Below are 23,905 nucleotides of genomic sequence, written 5' to 3'. Positions count from 1 at the left end.
CCAAAGGGAAGCACAGAGAACTGAAAGTGCATAGATCCTGCCCTGAAACATAGACATTTCCTGCAAGATTCCCTGATTGGGCTGTGTAGGTAGGCCTCTTTTAGGTCTAGGGTGGCTAACCAAACATCCTTGGAAAGCATAAGAAGAAGCTGCTGGAGGGTGAGTATTTTGAATTTTAGTATCACCAGGAAGGTGTTTAGAATTGATAGATTGATTGGGCACCAGGTGCCTTCTTTTCTGGGAATGAGGAAAAGCCTGGAATGGAAACCTTGGCTTATCTGGTCTGCAGGAATAGGCTGTATTGCCCTCATGGAGAGCAGGGAATGGACTTGTTTTTTGGCCTCTGCCCACTGGTTTGGAGGAAGATCTGGGAACCCTTTTGGAGTTGGCAGAGTGTGGAAATAAAATTTGTATACCTGGGACACTATGTTGAGAACCCATCAGTCGTTGCTAATAGATGCCCAGTTGTTGGCATGGGAGGAGAGTTTTCCTCCTAAGGGCACAAGCAGGTGGACAGAGGTAAGGGGTGGAGGTGAAAAGTCATTGTGAGTTCTTTCTATAAGGGGGTGGCTTAGCACTCCCTGTTTTTGAAGTGAAGGAACTTCATTGCTTAGCTCCCTGCATTCCCTGGAACTGCTGTCTGGGGCGTCTGCTTCCCCTAGGTCTTGTCTGAGCTGGCTTGGAGGGGGCCAGAAAAGACCAGTACTTGGAGGGACAATGCCAACTGAACTTCACAGGCTGGACCTGTAAGAAGTCTTTAACTATAGGCATAGATTTGGCTTTTTCTTCCATCTTTTTTAAGACCTCTTCTGCCTTGGTGTCAAACAAATTATCTTTGTTCAATGGTGCATCCAATAGTTTTGATTTGACATGGTCTGGCAAGGACTGTTCCTTAAGCCAAGCATGCCTTCTAAGTACCGAACCAGTGACTGCTGCCCTGCAAGATGCTTCTAGGCATCAAAGCCACATTGTAAGGTGTGTTTAGTAACTTGGCTTGCAGAATGCATAAGCTCTTGTAATTCTTTATTTTCTGCACAAACAGGAACGGTAGATATTTTTTGTTTGAGGAGTTCCATGGCATGTTGCTGGTATTTCAGCATGTGGAATTGACAATTTAGTGCTCTAATGGCAAGAGTTGCAGAGGTGTATACTTTTTTTATCCCATCTGTCTAAAGCTCAGGAATCCCTGTCCAAGGGAGTGGGATTCTTAGCTGTGGTTGCTTTTATTCATTTAGGTCCTTGGGAGATGACCTCTGGTTCAGCAGTAGGATTTTTGAAAAGGAATTTGTGAGAGTCAGAGACTCTGTAATACCTGTCTGGTTTCCTGGGAGCTGGAGGAACGGTGTCAGGAGTCAAACTGGATTCCATAAAGACATCATCCACAACATCCAAGACAGGAGGAATGGCTAAAGGTCTGTGTTGTGGTAAATCTAAGAATTCCCTGAGTCTCTTTTTGGTCTGAGGATAGTCCTGACATTCCCATTGGAAATGCACCCTTAAAGTATGTAGAGTTTCACCAAATTAAAATCCTCTGGGGGAGAGGCAGAAGGAATGGACTCCTCTGCATCTGAATCCTCATAAGCAGATAGGGGTAGCATGTTTTCATATTCAAAAACCTCAGAGTCATCGGACTCCTGGTCAGATAAAACTGCTGGGGACAAGTCTCTTTTTCTTTTGGAAAGGGTAGGTTTGCTTCCCCTAATAAGCATGATAAGATCTTCTTACATTTTAAGCATTTGAGACTGAGGCATGGAAGCCGGTACCTGAGCTTGGGTCGACGTTTTTTTAGGCGTAGTTCATACACTGGGCCTTAGAAACTCAGTAGTTTTAGAAAGAAATGAAGACACAAAAGAAGTCATCCATTTGTGTCTAGTATCAGTAGTGCAAAGAACCTCCTCAGAAGCTGGTGCCTGCTCAGCGACTCCGGACCCATCCAAGGTAGAGACATCCGCATGATCCTTTGTCAAAGAAGAGTCGCGCAGCATACCAGATTCTGAACGGGTTTCGGTAGCGGCCTGCGAATCCACAGAAGCGGGCATCAGGGGCTGCAAAAGCAAAAGGACTGGCAAACTGATAACTAGCTTAACGGAATCATCGGTGGAAGTTTTGGACCTGTGTGGTCTGTCTCTGTCTTTATCCTTACGCTTTTTCAGAAGATCAGTAGTCAATACAGTGACCGAGAGCGAAAATATTTAGCTACAATAAGGGCCCCAATGACATATAGTTCTAGCATTGAACAAAGCACAAAAGCGACAGTGAGATATGTCATGGTCTGGGCCTAAACAGGTGATGCAGTAAGAATGGAAGTCTCAGTGTGGTACTTGCTTTCCACAGGCGAGACAATTGTTAACTTTTTCTGACATTGGTTAGAGCAAGAAAAAGGGATCCCCAATGGGGTATTTAACTTTAGAAGACTTCAACTTCAATTCGGAAATGAAACTCAAGTAGCAGTTGACCGGCACTCATGCGAACTGCTTCTGCTTCGGGCTCCTCGGCAAGAAAGACTGATGTAATGGTGGCTGCTGCCTGATTTTATACCACTGACAACCTGACGTCAGTCCTGAAGGGACATCAACCAACGCAGAAATACTAAGCCTCTGGTATTTGAGCCGACTGAGGGCTACCCCTGGCAGGATAACCCAAGTGTGATGACTGCAACAGTGAAACACAAAGAACATCTCTCAGTATGCATACTGTTTTATGCTTTACTTTTACAATGATTACAGATATTTAGGTTTAATTTACAAATTTCATTTCAAATTTTATAGGACAAACACTGACAGACATTTGCTAAATAAAGCAATAGTCTTACAATGAAAACAGACTTAGCATTAAATCTTCTCTACCTTTGAAACTCACGTTCACTGAAACAGCATTGAAATCTGCATTCAAAGAAAATGCATCTGCCTAGTGGCGGGTTAAATTTACCTTTGGGCTGTTTTCAAATCATAGGCCCCTTGCACACATTTTTAGGACCATGCAAAAGTTCTTTAATACAATCAGGAAGGTAAATCAATGATAATATATAATAACTGAATTATATTCCTTGTATAATACAGCACCACTTGTTAGAGTGTGTTTTAAATTTATAGTTTTGAATATTTTGCCAGTAAGCAATGAAACAAAACATATGAAACAATAATCACAAACTGCTCAGTTCAGAACTTTTCAACCATAAAAAGTCACTCAAACTTCTGTCATTACAATCCACCAATATCAGTCAATATGCACAATCTTTGCAGAAGTAAAAGTCATCTGAATAATTCCACATTAAAGAGATCTGAAGCTAATGAAGAGGTTGTTGCTAGAAACCAACTTTATATTTCAGTGTTTCATCTACAAATTCAGTGTCTGCTGCCCTTGAAGAATAAATTGCCTATGTTACATTAAAAAAATGGTAAGCTGCTATATTGCAATAGAAAATGGGTGGCAAGCTGAAAAACAGGTTCATCATTACTAGGCATCTCACCCAAATGAGGACATACTCAGGTCTGCAGCACCCCACCCCCTTAAAATACAAATCTACATGCTGTGGGATTAGAAGCTATAGCCCTCTGCATCAAGATGCAAGTATGCTACCTGCTGTGCTACTAGCACTGCTTTAAAATTCTATACAGCAATAGTGATATCATTTGCTAAACAAAACAGTTGTACATTTTAAGCAGACTTATCCCTTGAAGCTCCCAGAGCCTTGAAAATGCACTTGAAAATAAATTCCACCTGCTAACTCTAACTAGGGCATTTATCTCTCTCTCTCTCTCTCTCTCTCTCTCTCTCTCTCTCTCTCTCTCTCACACACACACACACACACACACACACACACACACACACACACACACACACACACACACACACACACACCTCAACCTCTTAGTGCAAGAAATCTGGACAAAGCCCAAAGCAAATAGGGACAGATTACAAATATCTCTGTTCTGAACTTAGAAAATTGCTAGAATAACAGGGTTTGTGTTAGTATGGATTTTTCTAAAGGATATGATGTCTAAAACTCAAATGTCTGTAATTATTTAGCAAATTCAATCCTTTTTAGGAGGAATGTGTGTTAAAAATATGGACATTCTGCAAACACCTGGACAGCTGAGGGGTATGGTACCTCCCTCTTATGCACACGCGCACACACACACACACACACACACACACACACACACACACACACACACACACCCCAAACTAGGGACAAATTTAGAAAGTTGCTAGAATAACAGGATTTTTTTAGAATGCATTTTATGAAGGATATGAAGTCTGAAATTTAAATGCATGCCATTATTTAATAACTTTAATCCTTAGTTCATCCCAGTGATTTGGCAAAAACAGATTTTTTTTTATGAGGAACAGACCAAAAATATAAGGGAAAAATCTGGACATTCTGTGAAAATCTGTACTGTTGAGAGGTATGAATAAATCCCTCTACCTCCTTAGAAAGTGGATAAAACAACAAGTCTTGCATTAGCATGCAATTTTTGAAAGATATGAAGTCTAAAGCTCAAATGTCTGCCATTATTTTCTGATTTCAGTCCTCAACGATTTGCCAGAAAAACACAATTTTATGAGAAACAAACCAAATATATGATACAAAAATCTTGATCATTGTGAGGTATTGACATCCCCTTACTCACACTCCTACCTCCCTCTTACTTACACACACACACACACACACACACACACACACACACACACACACACACACACACACACACACACACCTCTTAAACACTTAAAAACACACACTCACGCACCTACCTCTCACTTGTACATTCGTCCACAGTCCAAATGACTTCTGGGATTCAAATTCCGCATGGGCATAGAAGATGAAGAACTAAACCATTGGTCACAAAGATGGAGGAGATGAAAACAGGTCACAAACACCTGCTCCATCTGTGCGACTAGACGCAAAGGGAGCTCTTATTCTTTTTGAATTGAAAGAAAGTTAATCTTCTGGCCAGCCAGTTCTAGGGGGTGCAAGTGCACTCTCTTGCACCTGTCTGCAGGCACCCTTGCTGAGAGGGGAGGGAGCAGCAGGATATAGGGTGGAGGCTGACTTGTCTGGAAAAGGGGCTTTTTCAGATTTGGAATCTCTGATAGGTTTCTCTTGAAATCTTATCCTAGGTTATTTCCTTCCTTTCTTTGAGGACAACTGTTCTCTGTGGACAAAGGAATTAAGTTTAGCAGGGTAATTTCTTTGATACCTAGGTAGTGATATCAGAAAAAAAAAATCTCTTTGAAGTCACACATCATTTTACCCTTCTCTTGCAAAGTCTTGAAAAATTGTGCTGCAGAAGCCCCAAATAAGAGTTCCCTCTGAAAGGGAGTCCAAATCATTTGCCTTTACATCCTCAGGGAGAAAGCATAGGCAAAGTCAAGCAAATCTTCTAACAACAGATCCAGTGGCTGCAGCCCTGGAAGAGGCCCATGCAGCACCATAGCTGCATTTCATGGAATGCCAGTAATTTGTAAAGCTTGTCCAGGCATGAAAGCACATGTTGCTTAGAGTCAGAAGGCTCAAGGTTAGCCATAGTTTTATTTAAGCCCCATAGAATGGACAAAATGTATTTTTCTCATTGATGTTTGGTAATTTAAGGCCCTAAAGGCTACAGTGGCAGAGATGTAAACCTTCTTACCATACTTGTCCATGCCCCTACTATGTTTATGTACGATGGCATTACGTTAGCTGGTGGTAGAAGTTTAGTAGGTTTATAGGTGAATATAGGAAAAAAAAACAGAAGTGCCCGCTACAGAGATTTTGTAGAGAAACTTTAAGTCCTCAGGTACCTTATAAAACCTATCAGGCTTCTTGGTAGCTAATGTTTGGGCATCTGGAGAATTAGAAGAGGATGTAAAAGCATCCTGGAAAGCCTCTGTGACATCCAGACAATACCCCACTAGACTGCCAACAATATTTGATGTCCCTTACTATCCTGGGTCAGTAACTAAGGAGAGTCAGTCCTCACTACTGACTCCAATAGGAAACCATCACTTAAACAGGACTAATATTTCACAATTTCCTTAAGAGCACAACAGGAACATGCTCTATCACCTGGGACTGGACTGTATACCTCTGTCCACCTCAAATATAACTCCTTATTACACACTTCAGAACAATGTGTCCCAGTTTAAGACCTCTGATACACTCACACTTAAAGAAATTAAATCTCACACATACAAACACTTCTTGGAAAGCCTGACACAGATTTCCAGCTGTGTCCCTTCCTCAAAATAATACGGTAACAATGCCCTTTTAAAGGGGTGTCCAATTATGAAAATTAGATATTAAAACAAATAGCAGCAAATGACCTAGAGAACATTTGTGATCTTCCCAAGCTCCCCATCCACATAAAGCATAGTAACTCCTGACAGCTGTGCATCACTGTCAGTCTTGGTACTGTCACTCACTTCCATCCTTGCAGTCACCACGTCCAAGGGGGAACATCAGTACCTACCAGCAGCTGTAGCTCACTTTCAGACTTAATGCTACAGGATAGCTCCTTCTCTGAAACAGTCACCACACCAGTCCTGGCTTCAGGTATGAGATCTGTCTGGGTCTTCCCCAGGCTACTGGAACTACATGCCTTTCTCCAAGCATGACTTCATGTCATTGCATGCCCACAAGGCACTCCATCAGCACAGTTATTCCCTATCAGGCCATCTGCAGGAATATTCTCAAACCCAAGCTGCCCTTCAACAGAAAGCATAGTAACTTCCAACAGTTATGCTTCACTGTCAGTCTGGGTACTTTCACTCACCTCCATCCTTTCAATCACGTTGTCCAAAGGAAGATCAGTACCCACCAGCAGCTGTGGCTCACTTTCAGACTTACTGCTACAGGATAACTCCTTCTCTGAAACTGCCACCATGCCAGTCCCAGCTTCAGGTATGAGATCTGTCTGGGTCTCCCCAAGGCTACTGGACCTATATGCCTGTCTCCAAGATTGACTGCATCACTGCATGTGCACAGGGTACTGCATCATCAAAATCATTCCCTAACAGAACATCTGCATCAATATCCTCAAACACACCTACCTGCTTGCTTCCTCTTCCACCCTCCCAGTCAAGATGAACCCCAGACAAAGGTATTTGGAATGGGGTCCCTTCCAAAGCTCTGACTGGAGTGAACTGTCCAAGCAAGGACAGCTCTTCTCTAACCATTGCAGGCCTCACAATGGTTGTATCAGAAGCTGTGTCTCTCTTAGCAGTAACCTGTTTACCATCTACTAAGATAAGATATAAAGTTTGGTGATAGATTAGCACCCCTGTTGTTTCCAAATAACTTATCACTGACAGTTTGTCATCCCCACGTGTTGGCTCTCTCATCTTTTGTTTCTTTCCTTGCCTCAATAGACATTTCACTGCTATGTGGCCCCTCTGGTTACATTTGAAACATCTAATCCCTAACCGTGTTCTTGGACTAGTAGTTTCCTCTGTCACTGGTGTACTCTATTGGAGTGGTTTAGACTACCCTCCCCCCCGTGGGTTCCCTTATGTCCATGTGCAGCACTGGGTATCCCCTTCTTATTCATTGGTGCTCTATTTGCCAAGTAGAGATCTCCTTTTCTCCCCAACTCTGTGAAACTAAGTACTTAAATCAGCAATATAATCATGTGCACTTTCATCTGTCTTGCATCTATGTTCACAAAACTTTTTTTCTATAAGCTTCAGGTGTTAGTTTAAAACAGTCAAGAAGACAGTTCTTAACTTTATCATAATTCAAACAATCTACATCAGACAATTTTGGCATGGCCTGAACAGCTTTACCATGGAGTAAGGGATTCAGGAGCTGAACCCAGGGCTCACAGTCAACATCATACTGTCGACATACCTTCTCAAATATATTAATAAAACAATCAAAGTCATCCCCATCCCTGTATTGAGGAAAAAGTTTACTGACCTTTACAGCTTCTGGGGTCTGGTTATTCCCTTCCCCATTACCTCCATGACCCTCTCGAAGAGTAAGAAGCTCCACTTCATACTGGTACTGTCCATCATTTTCCTCTGCTTCTAAATATTTGACCTCCAGTTCATATTGACACTGCTTCTCCTCAGCCTCCAGACATTGCATTCTCTCATTGGCCTCCAGGAGCAGTCCCTCAAACTCCAGATGCATTTTCAGGTCCTCTGAAAAAAAGGTGGACTGTCCTGTCTTGACAGGCTGCATATCCCCAATACCAAACCGGATATCCTCTGAAAGGTTGGTCTGAGCTGAAGCTGCAACTAAGACTGAAATCATTGCTTAGTCAGGTTGGTATGCACCAGTCCTCTGGCTTCACTCTCCTTGGCAAACTGGTTCTTGTAAGGACATTTTGTTCTTATAATCTTAACAAAGAGGAGTGGCAGGCATTGCAGGAATTAAGGTCCTATTTGGATAGGGTCATTTATAAAGTTGCTGACAAGGGGGGTAATTGGGTGGTGATGAGTATTTCCCCTAAGATCACAACAGGAACATGCTCTATAACCTGGGACTGGACTGTATACTTCTGTCCACCCCAAGTATAACTCTATCACACACTTCAGAGCAATGTATCCCAGTTTAAAACCTCTGACACACTTAAAGAAATTAAATCTCACACATCCAAACACATTACTGGGAAAGCCTGACACAAATTTCCAGCTGTGTCCATTCCAAAATAATATGGTAACACTCTGCCACCAATCAGAAAGCTTTCATGCCCTATTTAAGGGGGTGTCCAATTATGAAAATTAGACATTAAAACAAATAATAGCAAATGACCTAGAGCAGCCAGGCTTTCGGAGTGGCGCAGGAAGTTATCAAAGCAGGTATAAGCACTCTCAAATCACTAAAGAAAACATTTAAGCTGATTAAAAATATTTAATAATGAGCAAAATGATTAAAAATATGAAACAATAATTTCCAATAAACAAACAGGACTCAATCACCAGGAAAATAAAATCAATACTGTAGGATAGAAATCCAACATTAAGAAAAATCTGGCTAGTTATAATTTTCCTAACTGACTAAAGAACATTGTCCATGATCTAAACTAAATTATTACAACACAGCAAAGGTAAGCTTACAGTTCTTGGCTATGCACTGCACAGTGCAACTGTGAACAACTGATAACTGCAACTGGCAACTATAACTGTAACTGACTATAAGTCTTCAGTAGACTCTTTTATAGACTAGCCTAACTGTAACAACTGTTCTAGTTCCAATTTTCATTTCATATTTTGAAAATCAACCAACAGCTGTTTACTAAAGTTCCCTCATGTATTTCAGCCTCTGACAGTAACACATAGCAACTGTCAACATTCCAATGACATCACCTGCAGATCAGCTGATTCTGAGATAGTCTGCAGCTAACAAATATGCACAGTTAGAAATGTAAAGAAACACTGTTCAAGTCTTTAAAACATTCTGTACAAACAGATTATAAATCAACTTATTTGCAATATCATAGCTAGTCATGCTGGCATATAATACACAGGTTAATCTGAAATTACTGTATGTACGAAAACTCAGACATGCTAGCACAGATGACAGTGTCTAATTTCTTCAGGACCTTTCAGGTTTCTTGGTAGCTAATGTTTGGGCATCTGAAGAATTAGAAGAGAATGTAAAAGAATCCTGGAAAGCCTCTAAAACTGGAAGAACAGGAGAAGGCCCTGGAGCCTCTAACTCCAGCAAATATAGTATCGTTTTTGTATGTCAGTAACCTGTTTGGATTCCCAGTCACAATACTGCATCATTCTAATGATAGCTTCCCCAAAACAAATTTCCTCAATGGGGGAGTTGGGGACAAGGTGTCCCCATAATCAGAAGCAAGCTGTCCAGTAGAATGGATTTGTAAAGAACATGCATGGAATCTTCATCTGAGCCAGCTTCCTCCTCCTCCTCCTCCTCGGACAAAGAGTCAAGTTGTCTATTCTGAGATGGGTGGGGAAGTGAAGAAGTAGATAGGAATTTCAAAGACAAAATGGCCTTACATAGGCCCTGTGAAAATTCAACCCATTCCATTTCTTGAGATGTTTGAGTAGGAGAAACATGTTTAGTTTTCTGTTTCTTTTTCTTAGAGTTAATGTCAGCCTTCACAAAGCATAGTAGGTCAGAAGCCTTACAGACCTCAATCAAAGTGTCAGGTATCTCTTACCTAACAAGGATTTGAGGAATGCCCTCTGATCCCTTCAAAATTATTACCCTTGATTTCTCCTTCTCAAGTCTATAAATATGAGCACTCTCATTGGACATGTGAGAGTCAGACACCATACTGGCCTTTGTCAGGGTTGCTGCAGCAGGCGTCTGTGAAAGATTAAGATATATTGCAGATTCCTGCAGCATCTCAACAGGTGCATCTGAATCAAACTGGGCAGCAGAAGGTTCGGGCCTAGTTTTCTTGAACTTCTTCTTAGGTGCAAGCAGGATATGTAAGGCTAACAGTTTTGCCATTTTGGTTTGCCCAAATTGTTTCAGATGTTGGGTATTTAAATATGTATTTAAAGACAAAAGACAAATATGGGCCATTTTAGGAACAAACGTTTTTGTAATTGTTTTCAGCCCCTAGACATAATAAACACTGGAAGGGGGAGTTCCTGCTACCACAGTCACACTTCCCTCTCTCTGCTGATATTAGCAAATCTTTTGGGAAAAAAAAAACAAAAAACAAAAGAGGTTCCCCAGTGGAGCACTTATCTAAGTATTTCTAAGTAATGGTAGCAGCCAATAACATAGAGAATAGACTGACAGGAGTGAGGATTCTTCTTTTAGACTGGCAGCAAGATAGTTTGAGGACAGTCTGAAGATCATACTCCCCTGCATTCACTTATGTACCCCTACATCCACAGGCTGAGGTTATATGCTAGATGTACAAGTGTACAGAAGTGTTTTGACTTTGGTATGCCAGTTGAACATCAGATTACCTCAGCAAAATAACCTATTGGTATTAGAAGGAAGGACATCATGGGCTACCAGTTTTACCAGAGGCAGATTTCAACTTTACTGGATGATCCCTTGCACCTCTAAGACTGGAAGAACAAGAGAAGGCATTGGACCCCTTGTCTCTAACAAATGTAGTATCGTTTTTGTATGTCAGTGACCTGTTTGGATTCCCAGTCACAATACATGCATCATTTTAGTGATACTTTCCCCAACAGTAAGGGGAGTAAGATCTTTCTATGCTTGATTTATGTATTTATTTTATCATATTCATTAGCCTCTCTAGCTTCTCTGTATAATGGTAAAGTAGCAATTGGATTTGCCTTTAACTGTTAAGAAGAAGAAGAAAGAAAAATGAATGCATAGATAATAGGTTCATAGGTTCATAGGTAGATACTAGGCTATCTGCCCTAGGGCATTTATAAGCCTAGCCAGAGTGTATTTGGCTTCCGCCTCCCTATTAGATTAGCCTACTGTGCATCTGTAAAGTAGGTCACAGAAGGTACCCTTTTAAGATTAGTTTACTGTGCCTCTGTCTAGCAGGGACACAGAAGAGATTGCAGGGGTGAATTTGCGATTTCCCATCCACGTGTCCAGATTTCGCTTGAAGAGGGTCAGCGAGGGGCTATGTCTAACATGAATTGGGATTCTATTCCAGAGTGAGGGGAGCCTCTGGGAAATGAATCTGTCCCTCCAGCATGTCCTATTTATTTTTGTGCTGAGGTTTAGGTCCCTGGAGCATGTAGCTCTAAGGGACTTGGATTTTTAGAGGTGGAGCATGTCCATTAATTCTGGGTTTGACATGGCTTTGTATGTCAGGCATAGATTGCCTCTGAGTAGGCAGTAAGCAACTGAGTAGAGCTGGAGTTTCTTTAGTCAAGCTGCATAGGACATCTGTTTGTAGCCCATGATCCTCTTGGTGAGGTACTTTTGGGGTCTCTCCAGTTGCTGCAGGTGTCGGGTAAGATACATCCCCAAAGGGGCATTGTATTCAATTATGGGCCTGATGAGTGATGAGTAGAGGGGCACAATGACCTCTCTTGATCTAGATGCGAACCCTTTTGTGATAAGGTGGGCTATATAGAAGGTCTTTCTAACCACTTTGGTAACGTGATTATCAAAGGAAAGATTACTATCTACGTTGGTTCCCAAATCTCTAATTACTTCTTCCGTACTTAATGGATTACCACCTATGTGGTAATTTGTGGGCACCTTGTTTTTCCCAAAGGGGATGACTATGCACTTTTTAGCATTTAGCTTGAGGCCGTGGCTCTGGCACCAAGCATCCATCTCTGTGAGACCCTTTTGGAGGATGCTTGTGTCAGCTGGAGATTTGATTATGGTCCCCAGTTTGCAGTCATCTGCGAACTTTGTCAGCCATAATCCCCCCGTGTTAGCCTGAACCTCAGAGAAGTATATACCGAACAAGAGAGGTCCCAGAACTGAGCCCTGTGGGATGCCACTTGTAACTGGTTTGGATTCAGACATGGCACCTGCGATTCTGACCATGTGGGTTCTATCTCTGAGCCAGTTTGCAACCCATCTTGTGATATAGGGGTTGATATTTAAGCTGGTAAGCTTATTTATGATGCCCGAGTGGGGTATTGTGTTGAAGATCCAGGTAGGCTGTGTGGACTACCTTGGCCTCATCTATGGCTTTGGTAACTGTTTCAAAGAAATCAACTAGGTTTAAGAGGCAAGATCTGCCCTTAACAAAGCCGAATTGGGTAGGGTCCAGTGTCTGGAGGCTCCCAATGTCTTTGTTTATGAGTTCCTTGATAATATGCTCCATAGCTTTACAGACCAGACTAGTTAGGCTTATGGGGTGATAGTTTCCGGGGTCCGTTGTGGCACCACCTTTGTGGAGTGGGACCACTGTAGCTGTACGCCATTCTTTGGGTACATATCCTGTAGTAAGGCTAAGTTTGAACAGTGACTTAATGTGAGGGTTCAGTTCTTCTTGAAGCTCATGTAAGACACAGCCTGGGACACCGTCCAGTCCCATAGATGCTGTGTTTTTTGCTTTGGAGAGGGCAGCTTTCACCTGTGCATCTGTGATGTCAGGAGGTTACATTCAGTTGGGATAGGCATTTGCTCCTTTGGGGAAGGGGAAAAGTTTGCACTGAATCTGTCTGCCAGGATGTTGGCTATGTCTGTAGGTTCGGTATATTTTGTACCGTTATGCAACAATTCAGAGCATATCTGGGAGTTTCTGCCCATGTTCCTGATATAACTAAAGAAGGCCTTGTGATTATCTTTAGTGTCTAGGGCAATTTTTCTTTCGAATCTGGCCTTTGATGATTTTATGAGGGATCGAAGTTTCTTGCTAATACTGATCAGAGATGCCTTCCCTATTTGGGATTTTGCTCTATCATGTAGTAGCTTCCTCCTTCTGTTGTATAGTTTATTTATGGCCGGGGTCCACCAGACTGGTCTCCTGTTTTTGGAGGAGTGAGTCTTGGTTTTATTTGGGATAGCACGATCCATGCATTCCTGCAGGTGCTCATAGAATGCATTTGTAAAGGATTCTGTGGATCGGGCTGTATTATCCTCTGGCCCAGGGGCTTTGAAGGATTCCACCTCAGTCTTGAGAAGTGCAAACTTGGCTTTTGAGAAATTTTTTACAGTGATTTCCTTGGCTGGGGGTGGGGATGGGATATGGTTGTCCAGGGAAATTTGTTTATGGTCTGATCTTACCAATGAGGGGTTTACCTCTGGTGTGGAACATAGAGTCCCCATGTTGGTAATGACCAGGTTCAATATGTTGTTCCCTCTTGTGGGAGTGGTGATTATATAACTTAGGCCTGTCCTATATATCTTACCAGCAGTTTTTCAGGCTTGGGCATGAGTGCCAGTATGTTGATAATTAGCCTGGATAATACTCGTGAATGTATCAAAGAGAGGGAAATGACACCCTTGCTTGGTTTAAATACATTATTTGAACCCACTCAGGAATCATAGAAAAATTCACTAAGCTATGCATCAACCCCTCTATCACAAGGTGGGTTGCAATCTGGCTCACAGATAGAACCCAGAGTGTAAAAGTAACTGACTCCAAGTCAGACTGCTGACCAGTCATGAGTGGACTCCCACAGGGTTCTGTCCTGGGTCCTCTCCTGTTTGGTATCTACTTCTCTTAAGTCCAGGCCAACACAAAGGAACTCTGGCTAACAAAGTTTGCAGATGATTGCAAGTTTGGAGCTATTATTAACTCCCCAAGTGATGTTGACATTCTACAGGCAGGCCTCACTGAAACTAATGACTGGTGTCAGAACCATAGCCTTAAGCTCAATGGCAAAAAATGTGTTGTTATAAAAGATCTGGAAACACAGGTTGACAGCAACCTCTCTTTTAACCACCACATTGCCACTGTGGTCAGAAAGTCCTTCTATGTACCACATCTCATTACTAAGGGTTTTGTATCCAGGATGAAAGAAGTCATTGTCTCCCTCTACTCTTCCCTCATTAGGCCAATTATCAAGTACAATGCCCCATTTGGCATGTACCTCACTAGACATCTGTAACAACTGGAGAGGCCACAAAAGTACCTCACAAAGATGATCCTAGGCCTAAAAAGGTTGTCCTATATGGACAGACTCAAAAAACTCCATCCATTCTCTTTCTCATATCGCCTACTTAGAGGTGATCTCTGCTTGGCTTACAAAGCCATGTATGACTCAGCTCTGTTAGAAATGATACAGCTAAATAAATCCCAACCCCTCCACACCACATGCTCCAGAGACCTCAACCTCAATACCACAAACAACAAAACATGCTGGAGGGACAGGTTCATAACCCAGAGACTGCCCATGCTATGGAATAGACTTCCCATACATGTCAAATAGAGCACCTCACTGGCCTTCTTCAAGAGAAATATTGATGAGTGGATGGGAAATAGAAAATTCACCCCAGGGATCACTCCAGTGGCTCTACTTGACAGAGGCATTGGGAACTAATGTCGGGTGGCATGATGTCAGGGTAATCCTATGGGCTAGGCTTGTAAAGGCTCCCAGGCCATTAGCCTAGTACATGTCTATGAACCTATGAAGGGAAGAAAAATGCACAGAAAGACAACCATAGCTTTTGTTTCATCAATTGTTATAACTTCTAGTTTAGCAGAGGATTCAGTTTGAGGTACTCAAAAGTGCTTCTCTTCCTAAGAAGACATGAGCAATTGTGTCCATTTTCATTTTCTTTTCCTATTGAATACATACAGATGGTAGCAAAGGCAGTCACATTTCAGGATTAGCAAAGCACCAACAAAATTTGCTGCTCTGACAATACAGGTTCTTGAGCTACTTTAAAATATATTCTGGTAAAATGGCTGTAGTCATTGTGACAAAGGAGTTACGGCCAACCCAGCTATCTGGAATTTTGTAAATAATTATATGTCATTTGTGAATATCAACATGATTCATATAAGATGTTTGTGTTACAAAGGTATTAGAGCTGTATGTCATATAAAATGGTTTGTACAGACATGTGCGCTGAAAAGTTATTTTACAAAGTGCTGTTTGAAATGTATCCACAGTGTACCCTACTGGAATAGAAAAGATATATACACACTCTATTGTAACTGTTTAAATGTATATATTTTAACAGGGGAAACAGGAATACAGAAGGTTAACTTGTAAAACTTCAGAACAATAGCTGAAATTAAATTACTTTATGACTGGGCCATAACAAAGGTGTTATCTTTCAGTTTCATTGCAGCAACAGATACAATCTCTGTGCTGAGAAGTTTTCTGTGTTGTTTTGGAAGTGTTTTATTGTTTTATGACTTCCAGGATCTGCAAAGATCTGAGGAAAAGTCCTTATGTGTGCATATTCACAGGTAGATGCTAAATACTGCAAGCTTTCAGGAGTGGGGGTTTTACCTGGGATAGAGTCAGATGCCAAGAAATTATGTCATTCTGCAAGCTATCCAAGCAGTAACATTTGCAATATTAATTTAAGAACTCTCTGAGAGAGAGAGAGAGACTGCATTCCATATTCTGTCTTTGATCTGACAGCATCAGCTAGAGGATCTATTCACCACATCTGCTTTGCTGCTCTACTTATGTAAGTGTACTAGGGTATAGTATAAGATATAGTCAGGTATACAGCAAAGCTTAGCTTAGATATTTTTCTTTATTTCTTTGAGACTGTCCTGCAATGTTGTTTTAAATATTTCCTGTGATTATGAACTCTGCTGTCACTGTAAATATATACTGAGTATTTTCCTATTCTTTTAATATTTATTATTAAATATATTTAAACCTTTCGTTATGGCTGGTCTGTCTAGACATATCTAAGCTCTGAGAGTACTTGCATATTTATTTGGTAACACTGTGTAGGCAACTCCTAATATCCTTGCTCTTGGTCATACTACCATTTGTATTGATAGTAACATTACACAGTAACATTGGACACTCTTTGTTAAGGGCCTTAAAGTAGCTGATAAAGAGGTAGCTGGTGGCAGTAATAACTACCTTATTGTCTAGGCAGAAGGGGGAATAGCTAGTAAACCTGTGCCAGCCTTTCCCAGGTATGTGTGTGTAAAAAAAATCTCCAAGTGAGTGTGTGTCAGCTACTTAGATAGGGACATGAAGCACTGGTTGGACAGATAGAGTGTTAGAAATCTTGGCTTGGCCACTCAGCTGAGATCTCAACTCTATAGATGTGCCAGTGGGGAGTCTTATGGGGATCTAGAGAAAGAGGAAGAAACAAGCCCTAGCTGACTGTGTTCTCTGTGTGCTCTTAAGGGAAATTGCACTTGATGCAGAGAGCTGCATCTGGAAATACTGTGTATGCGTGTACCTGTCATTCCCCCAATGTACATCCCCCACTGGTGCTAGTGGTGAGAATTGAAGCTCCTTGATTACTGGTCCGGTGGTGGGACATCACAGTCATAACCTGAAGGACTTAATGGCTGTGAACTAGTGGACACCTGTGCTACAAGGCCCAATTAATCCTCTATCAAAAGTACTAGGGTAGGTAACCTCTGAGGTGGTTCAACTTAAATGCATTCTTTATCCCTCTATAGGACCATCTGTCCATGCAAAATAATCTTTGCTGATTCTAAATCAGGAACTATCATTGGTGTAGTCATTCAACTTTAATGAGAGAAGAACCATTGTTGATTAATCATAATTTGGTGTCTGCCCGACCAGCATTATCACCCCTCCATTATAAGGCATTAACGTTGAAGCCTCTTTGTCAAATTAAGAGTTGATAACTGAAGAAATGATGAAGGCTTAAGATTTACTACTTTCTGCAGATACCTCTTTTTCTGTATGTTTTTCTGACTTCTCCCTTTTTCATCTCTCTTTCATCCTTTTTTTTCACTTAGACAAGCTAAGCTTATGAAACTCTCTTTAGTAGTTTTTCAAGTGGCTACAAACATTATTCTATTGAAGAAGATTACAAAGTCTTAAGCCCCCTAAGTCTAGTGGTTCTGTTAAGCTTTAAAAACAGTTTACAGTAAACTGGCATGGTCAGACCCTAAAAAAGTAATCACTAGGACTGGAAATCTTTAGGAGTTGCTTATCTACCACACGCACAGTTATTCACTTATTTTCTTAACAGAAAACTTTGTAAATTGGGATTTTTCCAACTTCTCATTAAAACAGGCATAGACAACTACCCATAAGAATAAGAAGCAGATTAGTAGTTTAAAATGCAGTCATGTGTTCAATGGTTTCTCAGTGATTAGAACTGAGGAGTATGCATTGCAAAGCTGGTTATGTATGGGACCCTCACAGAATGTCCACCACTAAATGTCAACATAACAAAGCTCCATGAAGCACAGATAAATAAAAAAAGGAATGATCACCATTTTCCTACATTTGCCAAACATAGCTGAAATGTCATAGTTAGCAAGCATAAAAATAACAATAATAATAATAATAATAATAATAATAAATACAAAAAGAAATAAAGCTAGATTAACAAAAACAACACGCACTATTTCCCCTTCCCCTCACTAAACATGATTCTTAAAAAGTCGCAGCTAACAAACAAAAATGGACAATGAAAATAACTGCACCACCTGTAACATTTAAACTGAACTGTATGTCTGTGTATGTGCGTGTGAGAGAAAGAGAGAGTGCATTAGTGTGGAAGTCGTAATGTTTTGCATTGTATTACTCTTGTTTATGTATGTCTTCATTCATTTGATTGCAACAAGAAATCTGAGATGTACACAGTCAAAACAGTGGCTGCAATTGCTAGTCAGGTGTGTGTGTGTGTGTGTGTGTGTGTGTGTGTGTGTGTGTGTGTGTGTGTGTGTGTGTGTGTGTGTGTGTGTGTGTGTATGAAAGTAGGAGGTCTGTGTGTCTGCGTGTTTGAATATATGTTTGTGTGTGTGTGTGTGTGTGTGTGTGTGTGTGAGAGAGAGAGACAGAGAGACAGATAATTAATGCAAAAATGAACTGTAGCAGTTGCTAAACATGAAAAATTATAAGCAGTAACAAAATAAGGTGAGAAAACAATAAGATTCCTAAGCTATAAAAAGAACAACTATATAATTAAATAATTTTTACAGCACAGATATTCAATGCAGACATAGCTAACAATATCAAAACTTGACAAGAACAAATATTTTAGAGTTTGTGATAAATATTTGGGGTTTCAATTCTAACACTGACACCAATTATTACAACAGCTAGATACATGCGCGTTGAATCTCATACTGCTTATACCAATGAGACAGGGGGTTACAGAGCCCAAATCTACATCACTGCCATACAAATATGGATGGAGGAGTGTGACTGGCCTTAAGAGCTTAAGATAAATGTGTACTGCTGCCTTGGTTTATGAGCAAACCCTGTCAGCCTCAGATAAGCTGTACACTGTCAGCTCCAGAAGGTTATAACCAATATGAGCCCATGCCTTCTTGTACTAACTTGCCAACAGTAACTGAGACTTTTCTATTATTTTTCTTTTTAATACACATACTCACAATATTTCCCAGGAGGAATTACTGATACCTCTCCTGAGACAGTAACTGATACTTGTATTTATTGCATACTGGCACCTCTCAGATTGCTAATCTGATGCCAAAACCTCAGTTACTGGTCACTCTTTTAATTAGCCAACAAATATTAAGTCACGATATCTCATGGCCATACAGTCCTTATTTCTCTTTGAAAATGCAGTTAACGACACACCAATGCTATGAAGACACCCTTCGCAAAAATAAGACATCAGCCACAATCTTTGTCAAATGAACAAATACTAATTATTTACATTAAAAAGATCTAATTTCACATACAGAAAAGTATTGCAACTGCACAAGGAAAAACAGATATATGATTTCATATGTGAAAAGACCCTTGACAGAAAAATGTTAACTGCATCTTTGGTTTCTATTTCCAATTACTTATGGCTGATATCTGAAAGTCTCAAGATATAAATAAAGTCTAGAAAGCCTATAATTCAAGCATCTTGATGTAGCTCCCTCTGCCAATTAGGATTCACAAAGTCCGACTAACTGTCCCAAGAAAACAGAAAGAAAAGGTCAGCAGCAGCTGTGGTAATTCTTCAGTGGCTAGACTGTCTGTCAAGTGCAAATAGAATGTGCCTTTCCCTTTGAAACAAGCTTTAGAATGCTAAGACAGTTCTGTTTCATGATAATGTAAGGCAGATTCTAAAGACTGCAGTGAGTAAACAACCATAAACAACATAATTTTATTAAGTGAAATTTTAAATTATACACATCTAATGAAATACATAATGATATACATTTTCAAATTCAAGACCAAATATATAATCTGATTGAATACACACAAGAGCAGTTATCATTACAAATAATAGGCTAATTAGGTTAAACAAGGTCAAACTACTACCATGCATGCAATATACAGGACAATGTGTCATCTGAAGACATTATACAAGTACAATAACACTGCAGAAAAGGTGTTTTAAAAGAAGAACTGAATAATGGTCATAGCTGATTTTAAGCACCAGGAAATCCTGTAGTTAGTGGTGGCCTCCTGTTACTATGGGATCCCAGCCACAGCAAGTTATCTTGTTTTGAAATGTTGTTACGTTTGTCAAACCAAAAACGCTAGTATAGAACTATTGTACACCTAATAAACCAAGTTGGTTATAATAACTCTGACTGGATGAAGACTTCATTGTGTTGACATTGCTGCTTCTCCTTTAAAATTCAAAGATATTGTTTGTTGTAGTGACACATTTAATTATTTGGACATCTGTTTTATCAGCCATCAGGGGTATTAAATTTAGTCCTTTATCAAATTATCTGGTTGCTGATATTTTATGCCGGACTACAAGATAAGGGAAGGCTACATACACTAACATATATAGATAGTTGTAGTGTTAAACTGAGAGAACCAAAGACTTGAGACAAACTGACAAGCTTATCGTATGTTTCATATCAGGAATGCATGGTAAAAAGTGTCCAAACAGACCTGATCTGAATGTACAGCAACCTTTAATGTGCTTTATGACGGTAATCGATGTAAGATCTTGCAATGGCACAGATTACAGACCACTCTACCCAGGCAGCAGCCACTATGTTTGTCCTTCTTAGAAATGTGTCACCAAAGGTATTTGTAGGAAATCTACCTGGACTGTCATTCGCACCTTTTCCAAACACTGCAAAATGAATGTACAGTCCAGGAGCAGGGAAGGTTTTGTCACAGCTGTCCTACAGATGAAGAAGTAAGGAAGGAAGGGGAGGAGGAAATGGAATGCATGGCAGCCAGTACATAGGCAGGCATTCCTGGTTAGTGAGACATTCATTCCCCCATTTCTATCTGGCAGTTTATACCAGGTTGTTGCTTCTGTCACTGTATTTTTTAAAATGTCTTCCTTTGACTGCACTGTTCTATCCTAAACTGTTTTCTGTAAAACAGCCACTGCTTAGTAGAACAGTTCCTAATGTAGAGTGGAACAAGAAAAGGAAGTATTCACTTCATCGTTTACAGCTTTCCTTTTTCCTCAAGTCTTTTAAATATGTCTTGTGAAAGAGGTCCAAAGAAAATTTTCATACCCTCCCTTGCATCTAACAGTTGCTCTTTAATGTCCAAATGGCAGTGTATCAACTTTCCACTGATTCCACTGGGCCTGTGGCACGCACCTGCCACTGGCATCCACGGAACTTGCATGGCTACCGACTTTGATAGCAGTTTGGAATGATGTGCCATGTCTCTTTTTCAGTGTCTCATCTTGTATGTCTTCCATCATGATCTTCATCTGCCTAAGAATGTCAGGATATTACTGAAGCAGATGAGTCTGACAGTTAACTGTCCTGATGCACTGTATGGAGCACAGCTAAACCTTTTTCTTTTTCTAAAATGGATCAAAATTATGCCATATCTGTCATTTGAGAGGACGTGTGTCAGCTATTTGGGCAGAGAAACGAAGCACTGGTTGGACAGAAAGAGTGTTGGAGGTCTTGGCTTGGCCACTCAGCTGTGATCTCAACTCTACAGCTGTGCCAGTGGGGAGTCTTATTGGGGATCTGGAGAAAGAGGAAGAAACCAACCCCAGACTGACTGTGGTCTCTGTGTGCTCTTAAGGGAAATTGCACTTGATGCAGAAAGCTGCATCTGGAAATACTGTGTGTGTACCTGTCATCCTCCCAATGTATGCCCCCCACTGGTGCTAGTGATGAGGATTGAGACTCCTTGATTACTGGTCCAGTGGTGGGGCGTCACAGTCATAACTTGGAGAAATTAATGGCTGTGAACTAGTGGGCACCTGTGCTACAAGGCCTGATGAAACCTCTATCAAATGTACTTGGGTAGCAACCTCTGAGGTGGTTCAACTTAAATGCATTCTTTATCTATCTATAGGACCATCTGTCCATGCAAAATAATCTTTGCTGGTTCCAAATCAGGAACTATCATTGGTGTAGTCCTTTAAATTTAATGAGAGAAGAACCATTGTTGATTAATCATAATTCGGTGTCTGCCTGACCGGCATTATCACCCATCCATTACAAGGCATTAATGCTGAAGCCTCTTTGTCAAATTTAGAGATGATGATTGATGAAATGATGAAGGCTTAAGATTTACTACTTTCAGCAGATACCTCTTTTTCTGCATATTTTTCTGACTTCTCCCTTTTTCATTTCTCTTTCATCTTTTTTTTTTTTTTGCTTAAACAATTTGCTAAGCTTATGAAACTCTCTTTAGTACTTTTTTCAAGTGGCTACAAATGTTTTTCTATTAAGGAAGATTACGAAGTCTTGAGCCCCCTAAGTCTAATGGTTTTGTTAAGCTTTAAAAACAGTTTACAGTAAATTGTCATGTTCAGACCCTAAAAAAAGTAATCACTAGGACTGGAAATCTTTAGGAGCTGCTTATCTACCACAAGCACAAGTTACTGCTGACAGCAAATGCCAATATGAAGTATGGGTTCTCATTGTTTTGATTAGTGTCTGGGATTTCTTTGAGTAAGACATCTATTTACATCTGATAATTAAGGTAGCACATAGCCAAAAAGCAAAATGTGATAGTACAGATAGCCTGCAGCTGTGAATCTAGCACAATGTGTGTGTGCACGTGTGTGTGTGTGTGTGTGTGTGTGTGTGTGTGTGTGTGTGTGTGTGTGTGTGTGTGTGTGTGTGTGTGTGTGTGTGTGTGTGTGTGTGTGTGTGTGTGCGTGCGTGTCTGTGTATGTGTGGTTGGGTACGTGTGTACATAGACGCATGTGTGCATGTGAACCTACCGGTTAAAATCTGAGTCACATGTCTTTTTAACTGTGCATTTTGGGGAGTGCTTAAGCATAATGTATTTCCCTTTGTTTATTTCAAACAATTCTGGCATGCCTGTTTGTTATGCAACAAGAGCGTCTGTGATATTGTCTGCCTGCACTTCATGCTTTTATGCTCTAATTTACTTTTCTACATTTCTGCCATTTTCCTCAGGTATGCAGCTGCTATTTAATTGTTGCATTACTGGTGATTACTCATACACTGGAGTCCTGCTGTGCAACTTTACCATCTACCATACTTTTACTTTTACTGTTACCTGTTTAAAGTGCTGCTTTCTATATTTCATAGTATTAAACAACTAACTTTTTAACTTTGTAAACCACAACAAAACATTTCTCCCATTCAAAACAAATAAACCAAAAATGATTTTCAAACTGAAATTCTGCTGTGCAAAATGCATTAAAAGTTACCTTCACACCTAATTTAAATCGGCCCATAAAATAGATCTGTGTACTGAGTGCCAAAGATGCCAGGATATGCGTCACAGAGAACAAAACCCAGAACCATGTTTCATTTTTCCCAAATACCTGGAAAAAAGTATAAAAGTCCATTCAAAAATCCAGTAAGGGAGATTCAAAACCTGCATCTGCACATATACTGCTTACAAGTAAAATTAATACTGATTCTTATAGACTTCAAACTTGTCTACAGACCTCCTTTAAAGCATCTTTAAATCCCATCCATAGTATAAATGTTTTTTTTTCAGTAAGATTTGATAATAAAGGCCTAAAATATTAAGCTCCCCATAAAAAGGGTTCACTAAAGGTGCTCAGCTATGATGTTGCTCAACCTCATACACAAATATGAGTTTTATTAAGCAGCCGCGGGGAGTGAGCAAAAAGCAGGTTTTAGGATTAGGAAGTGGGGAGGGGGTAGGATTAGGGACCAGGAGGGAGATTTTGGGGTTAGGGAGCAGGAAGGAAGTTTTAGAGTCAAGGAGTACAAAGGGAGATTTAAGTATAACTAGCAATTAGGGAATTTAGGTTTAGGAAGGGTTGTTGGACTTTTAGGTTTAGGGAGCGACCAGGGATTGTAGAATTAGGGAGATGGAATAGAGGTTTAAGGACAGAACAGCTAGGTTAGGACTTGGCTGAAAGTTAAAGATTTAGGGCTTAGATTATGGTAGGGCTGTGTAATTTATAGGACTGGGTGTTGAGAGGGTCTATGTAGAAACAGGAGATGAGGCTAGTGGGTTAGAGCACTTGTTTTCTCAAGGAAGTGAGAGCAGGCAGGTATATCATAAATTAAATGCATAAATGACTGAATGAGTATTTTCA

General features: G+C 40.5%; 1 protein-coding gene across 1 annotated transcript in view; it reads right to left on the bottom strand.

Moving 5' to 3' along the window:
• The window catches only part of SIDT1 (SID1 transmembrane family member 1), an 853,551-nt gene that overhangs the window by 217,596 nt on the left and 612,050 nt on the right, over window positions 1-23,905 (bottom strand). The window contains exon 19 of the mRNA XM_044073143.1: window positions 23,047-23,155. Within this exon, the coding sequence (XP_043929078.1) occupies window positions 23,047-23,155 (109 nt within the window). The remainder of the gene's footprint in view (window positions 1-23,046; window positions 23,156-23,905) is intronic.

Source organism: Protopterus annectens, chromosome 5.part1 (assembly GCF_019279795.1).
Source record: "Protopterus annectens isolate FY-2018-M chromosome 5.part1, PAN1.0, whole genome shotgun sequence".
NCBI lineage: Eukaryota > Metazoa > Chordata > Ceratodontiformes > Protopteridae > Protopterus > Protopterus annectens.
The sequence above is the reverse complement of the archived record's forward strand: the minus strand, read 5'-3'. Positions and strand labels throughout refer to the sequence as shown.